Below are 20,062 nucleotides of genomic sequence, written 5' to 3'. Positions count from 1 at the left end.
TGTATTTTTTAGTAGAGATGGGGTTTCACCATGTTGGCCAGGATGGTCTCAGTCTCCTGACCTTGTGATCTGCCCACCTCAGCCTCCCAATGTGCTGGGATTACAGGCGTGAGCTGCTGCGCCCGGCCTCTTTCTCTTTTGTCACCTATTTAGCTTTAGAAAATTGGGTAGCAAGCCCGCAGGTGTGTTTGAACAGGGCCGTGGTTGAACGAAGACTAACAGAAGGCAAGCTGAACAGAATGTCGGAGTCACAGGATTGGCTTCAGCTTCCTCCACCGTTTACAAGAGATCCTTGTGGAGGTTCATGGTCAAGGTCATGGGTTAGCTGAGGAAAATTCAGAGTTTGTTAGAATCAGAACATCTAGCACAGCTATAGTATGGGACAGGTGCAGGACATCCAGCAAGATGGCACCAGGGAGGTAGGCTCCTGGGATCTACCACCAGTCTTTAGGAGTAGTTCACAGCCCAACACTTCTGGGGGGCGACGTGAGCTAGTCATTTTGGATTGAAAGCTTGATGTAAATATTATGTTGTAGAAATTCTGGATTCTCTTGTGTTCTTCTGGGCATTTTGTATTTTTGTTCTAGTAGGCAAACACGTTATCTTCCCAGCAACAAGCAACAGCTGATCTCTCTATCCTGCTCTAGGGTCTTCATCTGCTGCTTTTTGGCCTGAAGACTTACCTGTGCTTGCAAAATTCGCTGGTCAGTCAGGAATTTGGGCAGAAAAAATATGGTCAGAATTTTAGGAATGACTTTCTCTATGGTTTTTTTTCCCCCTTTTTAGTTGTTTTTGGTAGGATTCACTCCTAATTTTTTTTTTTTTTTGAGACAGAGTCTCACTCTGTCACCTAGGCTGGAGTGCAGTGGCGCGATCTCGGCTCACTGCAAGCTCCGCCTCCTGGGTTCACACCATTCTCTTTCCTGCCTCAGCCTCCCAAGTAGCTGGGACTACAGGCGCTCGCCACCAGACGCCTGGCTAAATTTTTTTTGTATTTTTTAGTAGAGACGGGGTTTCACCGTGTTAGCCAGGATGGTCTTGATCTCTTGACCTCACGATCCACCTGCCTCAGCCTCCCAAAGTGCTGGGATTACAGGCGTGAGCCACCGTGCCCAGCCAATTCACTCCTAATTTCAAACTGCTCTGTTGGTCTTGGGCACTTCCAGCCATAAAATTTCAGCTTTCTGCACATGGCCCTGGGTTCATTCCCCAGCACCATCACCATCACCATCACCAAAAAAAAAAAAAAAAATAGATTTCAGTTTTCTGTCACCTGAGCTGTGGAGGAGTGAGGAATACATTCAGTTTTTAAATCTTTTTTTTTTTTTTTTTTGAGACGGAGTCTCGCTCTGTTGCCCAGGCTGGAGTGCAGTGGCGCGATCTCGGCTCACTGCAACCTCCGCCTCCTGAGTTCAAGCGATTCTCCTGCTTCAGCCTCCTGAGTAGCTGGGATTACAGGCGCCCGCCACCACACCCGGCTAATTTTTGTATTTTTAGTAGAGACAGGGTTTCACTGTATTGGCCAGGCTGGTCCCAAACTCCTAATCTCAGGTGATCCACCCACCTTGGTCTCCCAAAGTGCTGGGATTACAGGCGTGAGCCACTGGGCCCGGCCAAATACTGCTATTCTCTTATGTATAAGACTCTAAGAACAGAGTCTCATACAAGTCTCAAGGTCACAACAGGTACTGAGTAGCCAACTCAGGATTTAAAGCTGATTTTGTTGTTACAGGAACAGCAAAAAATAAATAAATAATGTGCCCGTGATGTCGTGTACATTCAGAATTTTTATTTTAAAACAAAGAATCAAACTAACATTAATAATGGAAAGTCCATATGGAAATATTCACAATCTTCTCAGTGAGAAATAGGAAAACAACTTCCTGCCTTACTGCCAACCTGTTTGAGGAGCAGAAGTTGACGTGAAGTTGGAAGGTCACCTTTCCAGCTAAACTCCACTCCATAGCTATGTGCATATTTATTCAAAGTCTCCATCACCAGAGGGAACAGTGAGAACTGAGAACCAAAATACTGTCACTGGCAAGGGTTTGGCTAACGGGTCTGAGATGTGTAAGCACCAAGAAGGGAAGAGAGATTGAGCAACATATGAAAAAGGGGCTGTAGGAACAAACACAGAGAAAATAAGTCAACAGTAACGTCCCTCCACCCAGAGCAAAGTGATAGTGCACATACATTCATCCTCTCGTGTGGGCTACACTGCACATTGACTCATACTATCTAAACGTGGTTTATTGGAAAGATTCAAGTCCCCTGAGGGCACTCGGCACAGGACCACAGTGACATGGTAACAGACATACGCAAGTGTGTTGTGAGCCTAAAGCAACAACACACTTTAGATAATAATCGCTCAGAAAAGAATCCTCTCCCAGAGCTGAGGTTACAAATTCCAAGTTTGCTATAAACATTCTTTGGAGAATTCCTTTAAAGGTATGAGTTAAAATAAAACAGAAAATCAACACCTAAAATCTCCTAAAGAACAAAGTGGACAAATAATGACTCTCTACCAAGAAGCAATTATTTTAGGTTTCTCGTTTGGATGGCTCTCCCACGAGATAGGTGGTGGGATTACTTCAAAAGTAATGAGACTACTACAAGAAGAAGGAGTTATTTCGTCCAGTGAGGGGAACAGGCTTTCTAGAATTCACTTTCCCTTCCCTCGACTCCATCCAAAATTAGAACCCATCAACTGCCATTACTAGAATGCCCATATTAGTTAATAATCCTAGATTTCAAGTACTACTACATGTAAACTATTATCTTAAAGTTCCAAAGGAAATGAGTAGCTTTATTAAATAGGCATACAACTTTTCTGAGAAATCAAAGAGTTTCCATCTGAAGGACAGAAATTGTCAAGAGGTAACGTACAGACCTCAGGCACCATATCATTTACCCTCCAATAATGAACATTTCTCCCTACATTCTTATTGCACCTTAACCTCTCCAGCATCAAATCTTCTACTCTATAACATCTCTTTAAACACCTCCCTCTAATCTCAATTTCCTTCTGTTTTTATTATTTGGCAAAATTACACTTAAAAAATAAATATTTATGTAATTAAACGAGAGGATAAAATAAATAAAACTCAAGTTAATTTGCTGTGTAGAGCTGTATGGAAGTGAGGAAGGTGCTCTTACATAAACCCCCTCTGCCTTCCACACTCATATGTATCTGCTTCCTGGTAAGTCTGAGGTTGGGGGAACTGCACCTTTCTTTTCCTCTCCTGTATCCCCTAGTGTGGCAATATTAGAATCGAAGGGAGGAAAAGCTGGCAAAGTTGTCATATGCCAAGCGGCCAATCCCTCCTGAAATGAAGGTAGGTTCACTTGGTCTCTTCTAAGCAGAAGAGAATGTCCAGGAAATAAAATACTTAAAAAGCCATTGAAAATCCAACAAACCCCAGCCTTGGGTGCTCATGGAGTGCGTGGGATGAGAAAGGAATCAAGTAGCAGCATTCAGAAGCAGTCCTGGGTTCATCCTGATGAGGTCTCTCCCTTGTTCAGGGAGAGGTGGCTTTCCCATGCTGGGAGGGAGGTGGAAGGAGGCATGACTTAGACATTGGTGGTGGTCTCCTTAGCAGGCTCGATGCTGTTCATCTCCATGACGCCGTCCTTCCCAGATCTATTCACACCGTGTGCCTGCCCTTCAAAGGCCCGTGTGATATCCTCAAAAGTCCTGCCACGGGTCTCAGGGACTTTGAAGAAGGTAAAGGCCAAGAAGGTAATGAGGAAGCCGGTGAAGATAATAAAAACGTAGGCTCCTAAATAGTGCTAGTGAAAGGACAGAAAAAAGGAAGGTTATTATAAAAATCTGGTCATTGACAAACTCAATTTCCTTCACATTCATATTTCCAATAGGCTTCAAGCTATAACCCTTCCATATTTAATAAAAACAGAAAGGTTTCTTCAGAGATTCACTTACGATTCTATTGCTAACTTACTATATTTCTCTGTATTTTTCTTTTTGTCATTCTTTTTCATTAAAGTTAGATGCTTCCAAATGTCTACTGAGTATTTTTGGACTTTTGAGTATCATTATTATTATTATTATTATTTGGAGACGGAGTCTCGCTCTGTCACCCAGGCTGGAGTGCAATGGCAGGATCACGGCTCACTGCGACCTGAGCTTGTGATCTGCCTGCCTTGGCCTCCCAAAGTGCTGAGATTACAGGCGTGAGCCGCTGCACCCGGCCTTGAGTATTATTTGTAAAATCTGTGTTGCTGAGCTGGGTGTGGTGGCCCATGCCTGTAATCCCAGCACTTTTAGAGGCCGAGGCAGGTGGATCACTTGAGGCCAGGAGTTTGAGACCAGCCTGGCCAACATGGCAAAACCCTGTCTCTACTAAAAATACAAAAAAAAAAAAAAAAATTGCTGGGAGTGGTGGCACGTGCCTGTAATCCCAGCTACTCAGGAGGCTGAGGCAAGAGAACCACTTGATCCCAGGAGGCCGAGGTTGCAGTGAGCTGAGAGTGAGCCGCTGCATTCCACCATGGGCAACAGAGTGAGACTCTGTCTCAAATAATAAAAAATGAATGGTTCCCAGTTTTGCCATCCCATTTCAATCTTTTCTGCCGTCATTTTTTTTTTCTATGTACTGTTGAAAATCTGGTTTATAGCCCTTGATGTCTAATCTTTCAGCATCAGTAATTACAGTAGTCCCCAGTTATCCAGTTTTTTTTTGTTGTTTTGTTTTGTTTTGTTTTTTGAGACGGAGTTTCGCTCTTGTTGCCCAGGCTGGAGAGCAGTGGCATGAGCTCCGCTCACCGCATCCTCTGCCTCCCAGGTTCAAGCGATTCTCCTGCCTCAGCCTCCTGAGTAGCTGGGATTACAGGCATGCACCACCAAACCTGGCAAATTTTGTATTTTTAGTAGAGATGGGGATTTTCCATGTTGGTCAGGCTGGTCTCGCATTCCCAACCTCAGGTGATCCTCTCGCCTTGGTCTCCCAAAGTGCTGGGATTACAGGTGTGAGCCACCGTGCCTGGCCAGTTTTGGGTTTTGTTTTGTTTTTTGTTTTTGTTTTTTTGTTTTGTTTTTGAGATGGAGTTTCGCTCTTGTTGCCCAGGCTTGAGTGCAATGGTGCAACCTCGGCTCACTGCAACCTCTGCCTCCCATGTTCAAGCAATTCTCCTGCCTCAGCCTCCCAAATACCTGAGATTACAGGCGCCTGCCACCACACCCACCTAATTTCTTGAATTTTTAGTACAGACGGGGTTTCTCGATATTGGCCAGGCTGGTCTCAAACTCCTGACCTCGTGATCCTCCCACCTCAGCCTCCCAAAGTGCTGGGATTACAGGCGTGAGCCACCTCACCCATCCTCTTTTTTCTTCTTCACAATTTTATGGAGAAAAGATATATTCTTTTTTTTTTTTTTTTGACACGGGGTCTCGCTCTTTCGCCCAGCCCAGAGTGCAGTGGCGCAATCTCAGCTCACTGCAAGCTCCACCTCCCCGGTTCACGCCATTCTCCTGCCTCAGCCCCCCGAGTAGCTGGGACTACAGGTGCCTGCCACTGCGCCCGGCTAATTTTTTGTATTTTTAGTAGAGACGGGGTTTCACCGTGTTAACCAGGATGGTCTCGATCTCCTGACCTCGTGATCCACCCGCCTCGGCCTCCCAAAGTGCTGGGATTACAGGCGTGAGCCACCACGCCCGATCAAAAGATATATTCTTAAGCTGGGCACAGCGGTGCATGACTGTAATCCCAGCACTTTGGGCAGCTGAGGCGGGCAGATCACCTGAGGTCGGGAGGTAGAGACCACCCTGACCAACATGGAGAAACCCCGTCTCTACTAAAAATACAAAATTAGCCAGGCTTGGTGGCGCGTGCCTGTAATCCAAGCTACTCGGGAAGCTGAGGCAGGAGAATCGCTTGAGCCCGCGAGGCGGAGGTTGTGGTGAGCCGAGATCGGGCCATTGCACTCCAGCCTGGGCAACAAGACAGAAACTCTGTCTCAAAAAATATATATTATAATAATAATAATACAGCAGGAGTGAGCCACCTCGCCCAGCCTGATTACTGTATTATTAAGGCGTATCTTCAATATGTCAGCCTACGTAGGCTGGTTTTAAGATAAGGGGAGTTGGCTGGGCACGGTGGCTCACGCCTGTAATCCCAGCACTTTGGGAGGCCAAGGCGGGCAGATCACCAGGTCAAGAGATCGTGACCATCCTGGCCAACATGGGGAAACCCCATCTCTACTAAACATACAAAAATTAGCTGGGCGCGGTGGCGGGTGCCTGTAGCCCCAGCTACTCGGGAGGCTGAGGCAGGAGAATCACTTGTCAGTGAGCTGAGATCGGGCAACTGCACACCAGGGTGAGACTCAGTCTCAAAAAAAAAATATTTAGATAGATAGATAGATAGATAAGTTGAGTTTACTTACAGCCGCGGAGGGGAAGAGCAATCCGACTAGGAAGTTGGAGGTCCAGTTGGAGCAGCCGGCCACTGCCATCGCAGCTGGGCGGGGGCCCTGGCTGAAGAGTTCGGCCACAATAAACCAGGGAATGGGGCCTGGTCCAATTTCAAAGAAGGCGACAAAGACCAAGATAGCCCCAATACAGACAAAGCTCATCCCATTATAGTTATCCTGTAAGAGGAAGGAACACAGAAGATTAAATTTAAAGACAGTGTAACCCAGGATCTAGGTTCCCAGAGGCAACTAATGGCAAGCTCCTCCTGTCCTGACGTACAATACAAAGAGTGGCTGTGGAATCAAAAGGCTTGGATTTACTTTTATTTTTATTTTTTGAGACAGGGTCTTGTTCTATTGCCCAGGCTAGAGTGCAGTGGCGCTAAAACAGCTCATTGCATCATCAATCTCTTGGGCTTAAGCAATCCTCCCACCTCAGCCTCTCAAATAGCTGGGACTTGAGGCATGTGCCACCACACCTGGCTAATTAAAAAAAATTTTTTTGTTGTTTTTTTGGCTGGGCACTGTGGCTCACGCCTATAGTCCCAGCACTTTGGGAGGGTGAAGTGAGTGGATTATTTGAGGTCAGGAGTTGGAGACCAGCCTGGCCAACATGGTGAAACCCTGTCTCTACTAAAAAAATACAAAAATTAGCTGGGTGTGGTGGCGCATGCCTGTAATCCCAGCTACCAGGGAGGCTGAAGCAGGAGAATCAATGAAGCCTGGGAGGCAGAGATTGCAGTGTGCCGAGACGGCGACATTGCACTCCAGCCTGGGTGACAGAGCAAGACCCTATCTCAAAAAACAAAAAACAAAAACAAAAAAATACTTTTTTTTTAGAGACAGTTTCTTGCCATGTTGCCTAGGCTGGTCTTCAACTTCTGGGCTCAAGCAATCCTCTCACCTTGGCCTCCCAAAGTGTTAAGATGACAGGAATGAAGCACTGCGCCCAGCCAGGCTTGGATTTTTGAATCCCATCTATGTGATCTCATATATGTCACTTTGTACTGAGACCCCGTCATCATCCATAAAGTGTGATTATCTTGATACTATTTTAAGAATTAAATTAGGCAGGGCACAGTGGCTCATGCCTGTAATCCCAGCACTTTGGGAGGCCGAGGCAAGTGGATCACCTGAGGTCGGGAGTTCGAGACCAGTCTGACCAACATGGAGAAACCCTGTCTCTACTAAAAATAAAAAATTAGCCGGGCATGGCGGTGCATGCCTGTAATCACAGCTACTCGGGAGGCTGATGCAGAAAAATCACTTGAACCCAGGAGGTAGAGGTTGTGGTAAGCCGAGATTGCACCACTGCACTCCAGCCTGGGCGACAAGAGCAAAACTCCGTCTCAAACAAACAAACAAAAAGAATTAAATTAAATAATTTATTTTATAAACCATAATAATGTTCTATAAATGTAAAGATTCTAACAGTTTACCTCCAGTTCTCTGATGACTCACGTTTCTTAAAAACTCTGGGCACCTTGCTTCTCTCCTCTGACTTTATTGACAAACTGCAACCTTAACAACCCACCCCTTGTGTCACAGAAGTCAACTGTAATCTCTCCTCCTTTCCCCCTCCCTCGCTTTTCCTCACTCAAAGAGCACTCACCTTTAGTAACAAAGAAACAGTCATGAGCATGGAACAAAAAGCCATCCCTCCAAGGCCTATCATATGCAGAGTCCTTCTTCCTGCCCTTTCCACCAGAGATAGCTGGAAGAAGAATATGACATGAAACTTCAGTTTTCCTTTCCATGAAAACAGTGTCTGAGCTACTTGAAATCTGCCCTACCAACAGCAGGACACTTGTTATGGATACACCTCCTGTGATTTACGATTTTATATACATACATATTGTGTTCCATTCACAGGTCCTGGCTCAAAATCCCCATAGCCCTTGGTAGAGTCTTTTATCATAATGGTGGGATGCTTTAGGCCTCAGAAGCAGGCCTCAGATAACAGAATTCTTCTCTGACTTTCTCCTGCCCTCCCACTTGGCAGGACGCTAATCTGACTGTGGGTCATAAAACCCTCATTTCAGAGAGGGTCCTGCCCCACACCCTACAGGAAGAAATGCTACAGAGAGGCCAAAATAATCCAAACAGACAGGCCTGGCTGGGTTCAGATCATTGCCTTTTTGTCCAATCACATTTCAGAACAGTTGTCCATGCTTCGATCATGGAGAACCAATTAAGTCTGCATAAAAGGCCCAAAAGGCAGGGTGTGGGGAGCTTCCAGATATCTGAACCCGTGGAAGCTGACAGGAAGGTCAGCAACAAATCATCTATGTGCTAGGAGTGCACCCCAGCTCCACGGAGACAGAAGCTCCCATGCTCAGTATCCCTCCAGACCTCGCCCCGTGAATCTCTTCAACTGGGTGTTTATTTCTGTGCTTTAAAATATCCTGTAAATCAAACTAGGAAACAATTTTCCTGAGTTCTGTGAGCCACTGTAGCAAATTAATCAAACCCAAAGAGGGTGTCGTGGGAATCCTGATCTCCAGCTGGTGGGTCAGAAGCACAGGTAAACAACCTGGAGCTTGTGATTGGCATCAGGAGTGGGGGGCAGTCTTGGGAACTGGGCCACCAACCTGTGAGATCTGATGCTACCTCCAGGTAGACAGTGTCAGAATTAAATCACAGGACACCTAGATGGTGTCCACTACAGAACTGATTGCTTACTTGATGGGGACAAATCCTTATATATTTTGGGGGTCACAGAAATCTTGTTATTATTGTTGTTTTAGTGTAAAAACAGAGGAATAACAGTTTGAGCCGGGCGCGGTGGCTCACGCTTGTAATCCCAGCACTTTGGGAGGCCGAGGCGGGCGGATCACGAGGTCAGGAGATCGAGACCACGGTGAAACCCCGTCTCTACTAAAAATACAAAAAATTAGCCGGGCGTGGTGGCGGGCGCCTGTAGTCCCAGCTACTTGGAGAGGCTGAGGCAGAATTGCGTGAACCCGGGAGGCGGAGCTTGCAGTGAGCCGAGACTGCGCCACTGCACTCCAGCCTGGGCGACAGGGCAAGACTCCGTCTCAAAAAAAAAAAAAAAAAAAAAAAACCGTTTGAAAGTTTTTCCAAACATTTCTCCTCCAATTCCAAGTTCAAAGCATACTGTATAGTCCCTTCTGTACTTCCTCTTTTCCCATCCATCCCATATTTGCTTGAAGAGTGAAGACTACATTCAGCCTTGAATGTATCTCTTTTTTCCAAAGGAAAATTAAACAACAGTCCGGGCGCGCTGGCTCCCACCTGTAATCCCAGCACTTTGGGAGGCCTAGGCAGGCGGATCACCAGAGGTCAGGAGTTCAAGACCAGCCTGGCCAACATGGCGAAACCCTGTCTCAACTAAAAATACAAAAATGAGTTGGGCGTGGTGGCGCATGCCTGTATCTGAGCTACTTCAGGAGGCCGAGGCAGGAGAATCACTTGAACCCGGGAGGCTGAGGTTGCAGTGAGCCGAGATTGTGCCATTGCACTCCAGCCTGGGCAACAGAGCAAGACTCTGTCTCAAAAAATTTAAAAAAATAAAAATAAATAACAAAAAAGGTGTAACTAAATAACAGTGGAGCCATGCAATCCATCTTTGAACATCTGTAGCAAGGATTCATTTCTCCCCCCAAAATTACCAAACCATCCAACTTACAGAAACTACAGTGAAGATAGTATTAACCACACCCACGCCGATGGTGGCATAGATGGGCTCTTGAACACCTGCATCCTTGAAGATTCCTGTTGAGTAATAGAACACCTAGTAGAAAAGAAAACATGCAACTTTGATACAATTCTGCACACCAGTTACACAGAACCCTCAAAAAATACTTAAGGCTGAGCTTGGTTGTGCAGGCCTGTAATCCCAGCACTTCGGGAGGCCAAGGCAAGCAGATTGCCTGAGGTCAGGAGTTCGAGACCAGCCTGGCCAATATGGTGAAACCCTATTTCTACTAAAAATACAAAAATTAGCCAGGCGTGGTGGCGCACACCTGTAGTCCCAGCTACTTGGGAGGCCAGACAGAATGAGACTCTGTCACCATAAAATAAAATTTAAAAAATACTTAAAAGTTCCAGGAGGCAAGAAGTCCTTTTACTACGATTTTTGTTCAATCCTAATATCCCTTCTGCAAATGAATTATCTTCTTAATCTTATCTCCTTTCTCTTTTTCTTTTTTGACAGAGTCTTAATCTGTCACCCAGGCTGGAGTGCAGTGGCACGATTACAGGCTCCTGCCACCATGCCCAGCTAATTTTTGTATTTCTTTTTTTTTTTTTTTTTTTGAGACAGAGTCTCTCTCTGTTGCCCAGGCTGGAATGCAGTGGCGTGATCTCAGCTCACTGCAACCTCTACCTCCCGGGTTCAAGCGATTCTCCTGCCTCAGCCTCCCAAGTAGCTGGGATTACAGGCATGTGCCACCAGGCCTGGCTAATTTTTTGTATTTTTAGTAGAGGCAGGGTTTCACCATGTTAGCCAGGATGTTCTTGATCTCCTGATCTCATGATCCGCCCGCCTCGGCCTCCCAAAGTGCTGGGATTACAGGCGTGAGCCACCACGCCCGGCCAATTTTTGTATTTTTTTAGTAGAGACAGGGTTTCGCCATGTTGGCCAGGTTGGTCTTGAACTCCTGACCTTGTGATGCACCCACTTCAGCCTCCCAAAGCGCTAGGATTACAGGCGTGAGCCACTGCGCCTCGCCCTCATTTCTCTTTTTAAATGTTCTCAATTTTAGCTACTAATTTCCATTGTTCCTTCTAACTATGCTTATTCCCACTGTTTCATTTCCTCTTGCTTATGTCTACTTCACCAACTTATATGAAGGTGTATGCCGGGTGCGGTGGCTCATGCCTGTAATCCCAGCACTTTGGGAGGCTGAGGCGGACGGATCACAAGCTCAGGAGATCGAGACCATCCTGGCTAATGTGGTGAAACCCTGTCTCTACTAAAAAAACAAACAAAAAAATTAGCCAGGCGTGGTGGCGGGCACCTGTAGTCCCAGCTACTGGGGAGGCTGAGGCAGAAGCATGGCGTGAACTCGGGAGGCAGAGCTTGCAGTGAGCCGAGATGGCGCCACTGCACCCCAGCCTGGGCGACAGAGAGAGACTCCATCTCAAAAAAAACAAAAAACAAAAGAAGGTGTAATTCCTACTAACTGGTTTCTTTTTTATAAGTTGAGACAGCAGCTCACTGTGTTGCCCAGGCTAGTCCTAAACTCTTCGTCTCCAAGTCATCCTCCTGCCTCTCAGCCTCCCAAGTTGCTGGGATTATAGGCATGTGCCATCACGCCCAGCTAAATGCTTTTTTAATTGACTCTTCCCCAAACCCTCAAAACACTGATAGGCACATTGATGTCTCAATTTGATACTGAACTAATTGAATAACCTTATCCTGCTCATTGAATAAGCAGAGGTTGGGCTGTATTTCCTAGGCCTAGGCCCTTTTGAAGTGTTTTATGAAATAATACCAGCTACTATTGCAATTTAATATATATTAAATAAATTACTATGTTTGTTATTTACTAGGCACTGCACTAAAATGTAAGGTTGCTGGCCTAGCACAGTGGTTCATTCCTGTAATCTCAGCAATTTGGGAGCCCGAGGCTGGTGGATAACCTGAGGTCAGGAGTTCGAGACCAGCCTAGCCAACATGGTGAAACCCTGTCTGTAATAAAAATAAAAAAATTAGCTGGGTGTGGTGGTGGGTACCTATAATCCCAGCTGCTTGGGAGGCTGAGGCAGGAGAATCGCTTGAGCCTGGGAGGTGGAGGTTGCAGTGAACTGAGATTGTGCCACTGCACTCTAGCCTGGGCAACAGAGCAAGACTCTGTATCAAAAAAAAAAAAAAGAAAAGAAAAAGTAAGGTTGCTATAACTACCACAGCTATGAGAAATTGGCCATGCGCAGTGGCTCATGCCTCTAATCCCAGCACTTTGGGAGGCCAAGGCGGGCAGATAACCTTAGGTTGAGAGTTCAAGACCACCCTGACAACATGGAGAAACCCCGTCTCTACTAAAAATACAAAATTAGCAGGGCTAATTCCCAGCTACTCAGGAAGCTGAGGCAGGAGAATCAATTGAACCCGGGAGGTAGAGGTTGTGGTGAGCCGAGATCACACCAGTGCACCCCAGCCTGGGCAATAAGAGTGAAACTCCGTCTCAAAAATAAGAAAAGAAATATTAAAATATTGGACTCAGACCTCAAGTTAACAAGGGAACATTATCTAGGTTACTCAGGTTCACTTCAGTTTATTTCACCCAGAGTATTTGCCTCCATAGCAATATTTATTAGTCTTTTTGATAATATGGACCTCTACATTGGGATTTACCTTCAAGAAATAACTATTTAAATCCCTAAGATGTAAGATGTAAACTATGTATATTTATATTTTCTTTTTTTTTTTTTTGAGATGGAGTCTCGCTCTGTCGCCCAGGCTGGAGTGCAGTGGCGCAATCTCTGCTCACTGCAAGCTCCACCTCCCGGGTTCACGCCATTCTCCTGCCTCAGCCTCTCCGAGTAGCTGGGACTACAGGCGCCTGCCACCACGCCCGGCTAATTTTTTTTTTGTATTTTTAATAGAGACGGGGTTTCACCGTGGTCTCGATCTCCTGACCTCGTGATCCGCCTGCCTCAGCCTCCCAAAGTGCTGGGATTACAAGCGTGAGCCACCGCGCCCGGCCTTGTATATTTATATTTTCTAAAATAAGATTATAATTGGCCAGGTGCAGTTGTTCACGACTGTAATCCCAGCACATTGGAAGGCTGAGGCGAGTGGATCATCTGAGGTCAGGAGTTCAAGGCCAGCCTGACCAACAAGGTGAAACCATGTCTCTACACTAAAAATACAAAAATCAGCCGGGTGTGGTGGCAGGAGCCTGTAGTCCCAGCTACTCGGGAGGCTGAGACAGGAGAATTGCTTGAACCTGGGAGGCAGAGGTTTCAGTGAGCCGAGATTGAGCCACTGCACTCCAGCCTGGGCAATGGAGTAAGACTCTGTCTCAAAACAAAACAAAACAAAACTCAACATATTATTTGATGACGTCAAGCTTGTGGGGAAAGATATTAGGTTGGTACAAAAGTAATTACTTGAGCAGTTTAAACAAGCAATAAATAGTTACCACAATTATCTTCCTTATCATAATGTCTACACATCAAAAACCTAATGTACATGTACACATCTCAATAAAACTTCTTGGGCCAGGTGAGGTGGCTCACACCTGAAATCCCAGCACTCTGGGAGGCGTAGGCGGGCAGATCACTTGAGGTCAGGAGTTCAAGACCAGCCTGACTAACCTGGAAAAACCCTGTCTTTACTAAAAACACAAAATTAGCCAGGCGAGGTGGTGCACGCCTGTAATCCCAGCTACTCAGAAGGCTGAGGCAGGAGAATCGCTTGAACCCAGGAGGGGGAGGTTGCAGTGAGCCAAGATCGCCCCACTACACTCCAGCCTGGGTGACAGAGTGAGACTGTCCCAAAAAAAAAAAGAATACATCGTTTGCAAAAAAGTAGGTTGGAAAAGTGATTTCCAAGCCTGCTATGCATCAGACTGATTGATTGATTGATTTTTAGATGATGCGTACCACCACGCCCAGCTAATTTTTATATTTTTAGTAGAGACAGGCTTTTGCCATGTTGGTCAGGCTGGTCTCAAACTCCTGATCTCAGGTGATCTGCCCGCCTCAGCCTCCCAAAGTGCTGGGATTAGAGGCATGAGCCACCGCCCCTGGCCCAGATTTATTTTTTTACAGGCAATTTCCAGCCCTCTTACATGGAGACTCTCGATTCAGCCGACTCAGGAATCCCAAGCCCCATAATTCTGGTGCAGCTAACTTTGGGTGATGATTATATGTGGAGCAAAATCCCCTCATTGACTAAATTGGGAGCCACCTTAGTCCAACAATAATTAATGTACAGCCTGGGCATGGTGGCTCATGCCTGTAATCCTAGCACTTTGGGAGGCTGAGGCGGGTGGATCACTTGAAGCCAGAGTTCAAGACCAGACTGGTCAACATGGTGAAACCCCATCTCTACTAAAAATACAAAATTAGCTGTGTGTGGTGTCGGCCACCTGTAATTCCAGCTACTCGGGAAGCTGAGGCAGGAAAATCACTTGAACCTGGGAGGTAGAGGTTGCTATGAGCTGAGATTGTGCTACTGCACTCTATTTAGCCTTTAGCCTGGGCGACAGAGCAAGACTACCTCTCAAAAAAAAAAAAAAAAAAAAAAAAAAAAAAAAAAAAAAAAAAAGAAAGAGCCAGGCGTGGTGGCTCATGCCTGTAATCCCAGCACTTTGGGAGGCCGAGGCGGGCAGATGACAAAGGAGATTGAGACCATCTTGGCTAACACAGAGAAACCCCATCTCTACTAAAAATACAAAAAAGGGCGTGGTGGCACGTGCCTGTAGTCCCAGCTACTTGGGAGGCTGAGGCAGGAGAATTGCTTGAAACCGGAGGCAGAGGTTGCAGTGAGCCAAGATTGCACCACTGCACTCCAGCCTGGGTGACAGAGCGAGACTCCTCCGTCTCACAAAAAAAAAAAAAAAAAGAAAAGAAAAGAAAGAAAGAATGCACATACCATACTCTGAAGTGGGAAGAGTCTGTTCCTCAGTGCTCATGGAGCATCTGTAATTTCCCACAGGTGATTTTTTTCTAACCTTGTTTTGCAGGGCCCGGACTGTGGTGAGGCAGCTAGGGAGTTGCTTCAGGTGCATTCTTTTATTCTTTCTTTTTTTTTTAAACAGGCACAGAACTGGCCGGGCGCGGTGGCTCACGCTTGTAATCCCAGCACTTTGGGAGGCCGAGGCAGGCGGATCACGAGGTCAGGAGATCGAGACCACGGTGAAACCCCGTCTCTACTAAAAAATACAAAAAATTATTTTGCCGGGCGTGGTGGCGGGCGCCTGTAGTCCCAGCTACTCGGAGAGGCTGAGGCAGGAAAATGGCGTGAACCCGGGAGGCGGAGCTTGCAGTGAGCCGAGATCGCGCCACTGCACTCCAGCCTGGGTGACAGAGCGAGACTCCGTCTCAAAAATAAAAAATAATAAAAAAATAAACAGGCACAGAACTAACACAAGGTACATTCTTTAAAGAGGTGCTCACTCTCAGGGCTACACTTGCACGTAGGTAGCTCACCTGCCTAGTCCCAGCTCTGCCGCTCTGGAAGGTCCTCGGAAGCACATTTTTCTCCAGTAATACGTGTGGCCTACATTCTCATTTCCAAATGAGGAAATTTGAGACTGGGATTCACCAAAATCACCTAGGAGGCTTTTTCTAACTACTATGCATTTCCTCCCAAGTTTTTTTTTTTTTTTTTAAAGACAGGGTCATGCTATATTGCCCAGGCTTGACTCCTTGGCTTAAGTGGTATTACCACCTCAACCTCTGAGTAGTAGCTGGGACTACAGGCATGAGCAGCCACCACACCTGGCTCCTTGTACATTCTGATAAAACAGCTTCTAACCTGTCACAAGAAGCACTGCCACTTCAAATACAAATATCCTAGTGTGTTAGGTAGGAGAAAAGGCCAAGAACCAACTTACTATTTTGAGCATCAAAATGCTCAAAATACTAAGTTTTGCAAAATGCTTTGTTACAAAATGATTTAATCCCATTGATCAAAGACTAACGGAAAACCCTCAGGGGATGAAGTACAAGGGTGCTCTTCGTATCCATATTTTATCCACAATTGACTAGAAGGCACAGGAGTACTCTCTTCCCACAATCCACACTCAATAGCAGGAACCTGATATTTGCATGGAATACAAGGGCTACCTGCCAAATGCTAGCTTCTGTTTTAAAACATACAGACTGGTAAAGTCAGCTCAGTCTGAAGTTGCCTGTGTCCTTCCATGCCCGCCTGCCCGCATGCCCGCCTGCCCGCCTGCCCGCCTTCCTTCTTTCCTTCTTTCCTTCTTTCCTTCCTTCCTTCCTTCCTTCCTTCCTTCTTCCTTCCTTCTCTCTTTCTCTCTCTTTCTTTTTCTTTCTTTCCTTTCTCTCTCACTCTCTTTCTTTTCTTTCTCTCTTTCTTTCTCTCTCTCTCTTTCTTTTTCTTTCTTTCTAGAAGGAGTTCTGCTCTGGTTGCTCTGGCTGGAGTGCAATGGCGCAATCTCCACTCACTGCAACCTCCGCCTCCCGGGTCCAAGCGATTCTCCGGCCTCAGCCTCCTGAGTAGCACACCACCACGCCCAGCTAATTTTTGTCTTTTTTTTTTTTTTTTAGACGAAGTCTCTCACTCTGTCACCCAGGCTAGAGTGCAGTGGCGCAATCTCAGCTCACTGCAACCTTCGCCTCCCGGGTTCAAGCGATTCTCCTGCCTCAGCCTCCTGAGTAGCTGGGACTACAGAGGCACACCACCACCATGCCTGGCATTTTAAGTGAAATACTGTAAGACACATTTGACCCTAAAGTATCATACTCACAGCATTGATCCCAGAGAGCTGCTGAGAGAGCTGCAGCACAATGGAAATGATGATGGGCTGTCGGTAGCTGGACACTCTAAAGAGCTCCAGCACGGTGACTTGCTTTTCTTGTGACATCCTTGCACTCTCATCTTTCATCTCCTGGATGTCTTGGGATACATCCTGGGTGCCCCACAACCGCTGGAGGACTGGTGAAAAGAAGAAAGAGGAAAGGATAAAGACAATGTGCTGCCCCAAATTCATTTTTCCTGTAAGGCAGCCAGGAAAGGGCCGCACGAGATGAGGTGATCGATAGCATCCATTCCTGAACCTGCCTTCTCACCTCATTCTTTAGGGGCTGAAAATTTTACTCAAGAGTAATCAGAGCCTAGCGCAGTGGCTCGTGCCTGTAATCCCAGCACTTTGTGAGGCTAAGGCTTGTGGATCACCTGAGGTCAAGAGTTCGAGACCAGCCTGGCCAACATGGTGAAACCCCGTCTCTAATAAAAATACAAATTAGTCGCTGCTCTGTCTATGGAGTAGCCATTCTTTTATTCCTTTACTTTCTTAATAAACTTGCTTTCACTTAAAAAAAAATACAAATTAGATGGGCCGGGCGTAGTGGCTGACACCTGTAATCCCATCACTTTGGGAGGCTGAGGCAGGCGAATCACAAGGTCAGGAGTTTGAGACTAGCCTGATCAACATGGTGAAACCCCATCTCTAATAAAAATTTAAAAAAATTAGCTGGTGTGGTGGCGTGTGCACCTGTAGTCCCAGCTACTCGGGAGGCTAAGGCAGGAGAATCACTTGAACGTGGGAGGCAGAGGTTGCAGTGAACCAAGATTGCGCCACTGCACTACAGCCTGGGCAACAGAGCAAGACTCTGTCTCAAAAAAAAAAAAAGTACAAAATTAGCTAGGTGTGGTGGTGGTGGCACACGCCTATAATCCCACCTACTCTGGAGGCTGATGCAGGAGAATCACTTAGAACCCAGGAGGCGGGGGTTGCAGTGAGCCGAGATCGCACCACTGCACTCTAGCCTGGGCAACAGCATGAGATTCTGTCTCAAAAAAAGAAAAAACAAAGAAGAGTAATCAGAACCGTCTTCACTTGGATTCTGATGGGCAGGGAAAGGGTACGACAGAAAATGGGTCCAGTACCCTCACCCTTAAAACAAACCACAACCATATACTAAGAGTATACTAAAGAGTGAAAGATACTCACTCCGCTTAGCATTCTCCTCTTCTTTTCTGTTAATGAGCAAAAATCTGGGACTTTCAGGGCAACATGGAAGGGCTGCACTTTGCAGGATAGCTGGAAGGATGGTAAAGCCTAATAGCACTGGCCATAGCTCTTCAGACCCAAGGATGAATTCCAGACCAAAGATCTAGAAACCACACAAAGATAATGCTATAAACCCCATACTTCATAGGCCACAAGTTCATTAAAACACAAAAAGTTGGCTGGGCGCAGTAGCTTACGCCTGTAATTCCAGCACTTTGGAAGGCTGAGGCAGGTGAATCAGGAGTTGAAGAGCAGCCTGGCCAAGATGGTGAAACCCCGTCTCTATTAAAAATACAAAAATTAGCCAGGCGTGATGGCGGGCGCCTGTAATCCCAGCTGCTCAGGAGTCTGAGGCAGAGAATTGCTTGAACCCAGGAGGCGGAGGTTGCAGGGAGCTGAGATCGCGCCACTGCCCTCCAGACTGGGCGACAGAGTGAGACTCTGTCTCAAAAACAAAACAAAACAAAAGTTCAGAAAATCATACATTATTTTACCAATGGAAAAAATAAAAAAATTGCTGGGCACAGTGGCTCACGACTATAACCCAGCATTTTGGGAGGCTGAGGCGGGTGGATCACCTGAGGTCAGGAGTTTGAGAACAGCCTGGCCAACATGGTGAAATCCTGTCTCTACTAAAAATACAAAAATTAGCCGGATGTGGTGGTGCACACCTGTAATCCCAGCTACTCAAGAGGCTGAGGCATGAGAATCACTTTAACCCAGGAGGCAGAGGTTAAACTGACATCATGCCACTGTACTCCAGCCTGGGCGACAGAGTAAGACTCCCTCTCAAAAAAAAAAAAAAAAAAAAAAAGAAAAAAAGAAATTGTGCTTCTTTTCCTTTCTCTACTCAGCCTGCTTTTCAGCTACTATCTAGTATCTAAAACTTACATATGTAATTGAAAATGTGCCAGATATTCTTCAGTGCTTTACCTATGATAACTTTTTTAATGACCCATGAAACTAACACTCATAAAGTATGAGAAGTTCTAGAGTACCTGGGCCACCAGAATTCCAACAACGATGCCCAGCTGGTTGAGAGTGCCAAAGGCACCCCGCAGGGCAGTAGGCGAGATCTCTCCAATGTACATGGGCACAAAACCTGTGCAGAGTCCGCAGAAGAGGCCAATAACCAAGCGGCCCAGGATCAGCATTTCAACCGACTCAGCTATTTTACACAGTCCCATAAGGCAGCCACCAGTGACAGCCAACAGGTTGACAATCAGCATTGAATTGCGCCTGTAAGGTTAATCAAAGACAAAGTGGAATTAGCAAAGTGAGAGGCTCCTAACTTCTCCTCTTCTGTACTCATTAAATTTCTGCTCTTCTCCAGGCTCATATCAACTCCTTTTTTGGTCTAATTTTTCTTTTTCACTTTCTTTTCTTTTCTTTCTTTTTTTTTTTTGAGACAGAGTCTCGCTCTGTTGCCCAGGCTGGAGTGCAGTGGCGTGATCTCGGCTCCCTGCAACCTCTGACTCCCAGGTTTAAGCAATTCTCTGCCTCACACTCCTGAGTAGCCGGGATAACAGGCACCTGCCACCACGCCCGGCCAATTTTTTTGTATTTTAGTAGAGATGGGGTTTCACCATCTTGGCCAGGCTGGCCTTTAACTCCTAACCTCATGATCCACCCACCTCGGCCTCCCAAAGTGTTGGGATTGCAGGTGTGAGCCACCACGCCCAGACCTTTTTTACTTTCTATTATCAGAACATTTCTAGTTGGGAGCCAGGCACGATGGTGCCCACCGGTAGTCCCAGCTACTCAGGGAGGTGAGGTGGGAGGATTGCTTGAGACTGGGAGGTCAAGTCTATAGTGAGCTGTGACTGGGCCACTGCACTCCAGCCTGGGTGACAGAGCAAGACCCTGCTTCTTGGGCAGAGGGAGAGCAGAGGGGGAAGAACATTAGCAAGTAAAATAGGTTGCCTTATCAGTTTTTAAATGTGAATTGCACTCTT

The 20,062-nt window shown here is 46.3% G+C and overlaps 1 protein-coding gene across 4 annotated transcripts in view; it reads right to left on the bottom strand.

The window, feature by feature from the left end:
• Window positions 1–1,769: 1,769 nt before the first annotated feature.
• The window catches only part of LOC129483411 (solute carrier family 2, facilitated glucose transporter member 3-like), a 56,902-nt gene continuing 38,609 nt past the window's right edge, over window positions 1,770–20,062 (bottom strand). For all 4 annotated transcript variants that reach the window (XM_055280758.2, XM_055280759.2, XM_063639698.1 and 1 more), the window contains 7 exons: window positions 19,106–19,346; window positions 18,048–18,210; window positions 16,842–17,029; window positions 10,082–10,186; window positions 8,045–8,146; window positions 6,406–6,609; window positions 1,770–3,789 (listed from right to left, as the gene is read on the bottom strand). In XM_055280758.2, coding sequence (XP_055136733.2) covers window positions 3,571–3,789; window positions 6,406–6,609; window positions 8,045–8,146; window positions 10,082–10,186; window positions 16,842–17,029; window positions 18,048–18,210; window positions 19,106–19,346 — 1,222 coding nt within the window. In that variant the 3' untranslated portion in view covers window positions 1,770–3,570. The remainder of the gene's footprint in view (window positions 3,790–6,405; window positions 6,610–8,044; window positions 8,147–10,081; window positions 10,187–16,841; window positions 17,030–18,047; window positions 18,211–19,105; window positions 19,347–20,062) is intronic.

This window comes from Symphalangus syndactylus, chromosome 5 (genome assembly GCF_028878055.3).
Source record: "Symphalangus syndactylus isolate Jambi chromosome 5, NHGRI_mSymSyn1-v2.1_pri, whole genome shotgun sequence".
Taxonomy (NCBI): Eukaryota; Metazoa; Chordata; class Mammalia; order Primates; family Hylobatidae; genus Symphalangus; species Symphalangus syndactylus.
Note: the sequence above shows the minus strand (reverse complement) of the source record. Positions and strands in the feature narration are given on the sequence as shown.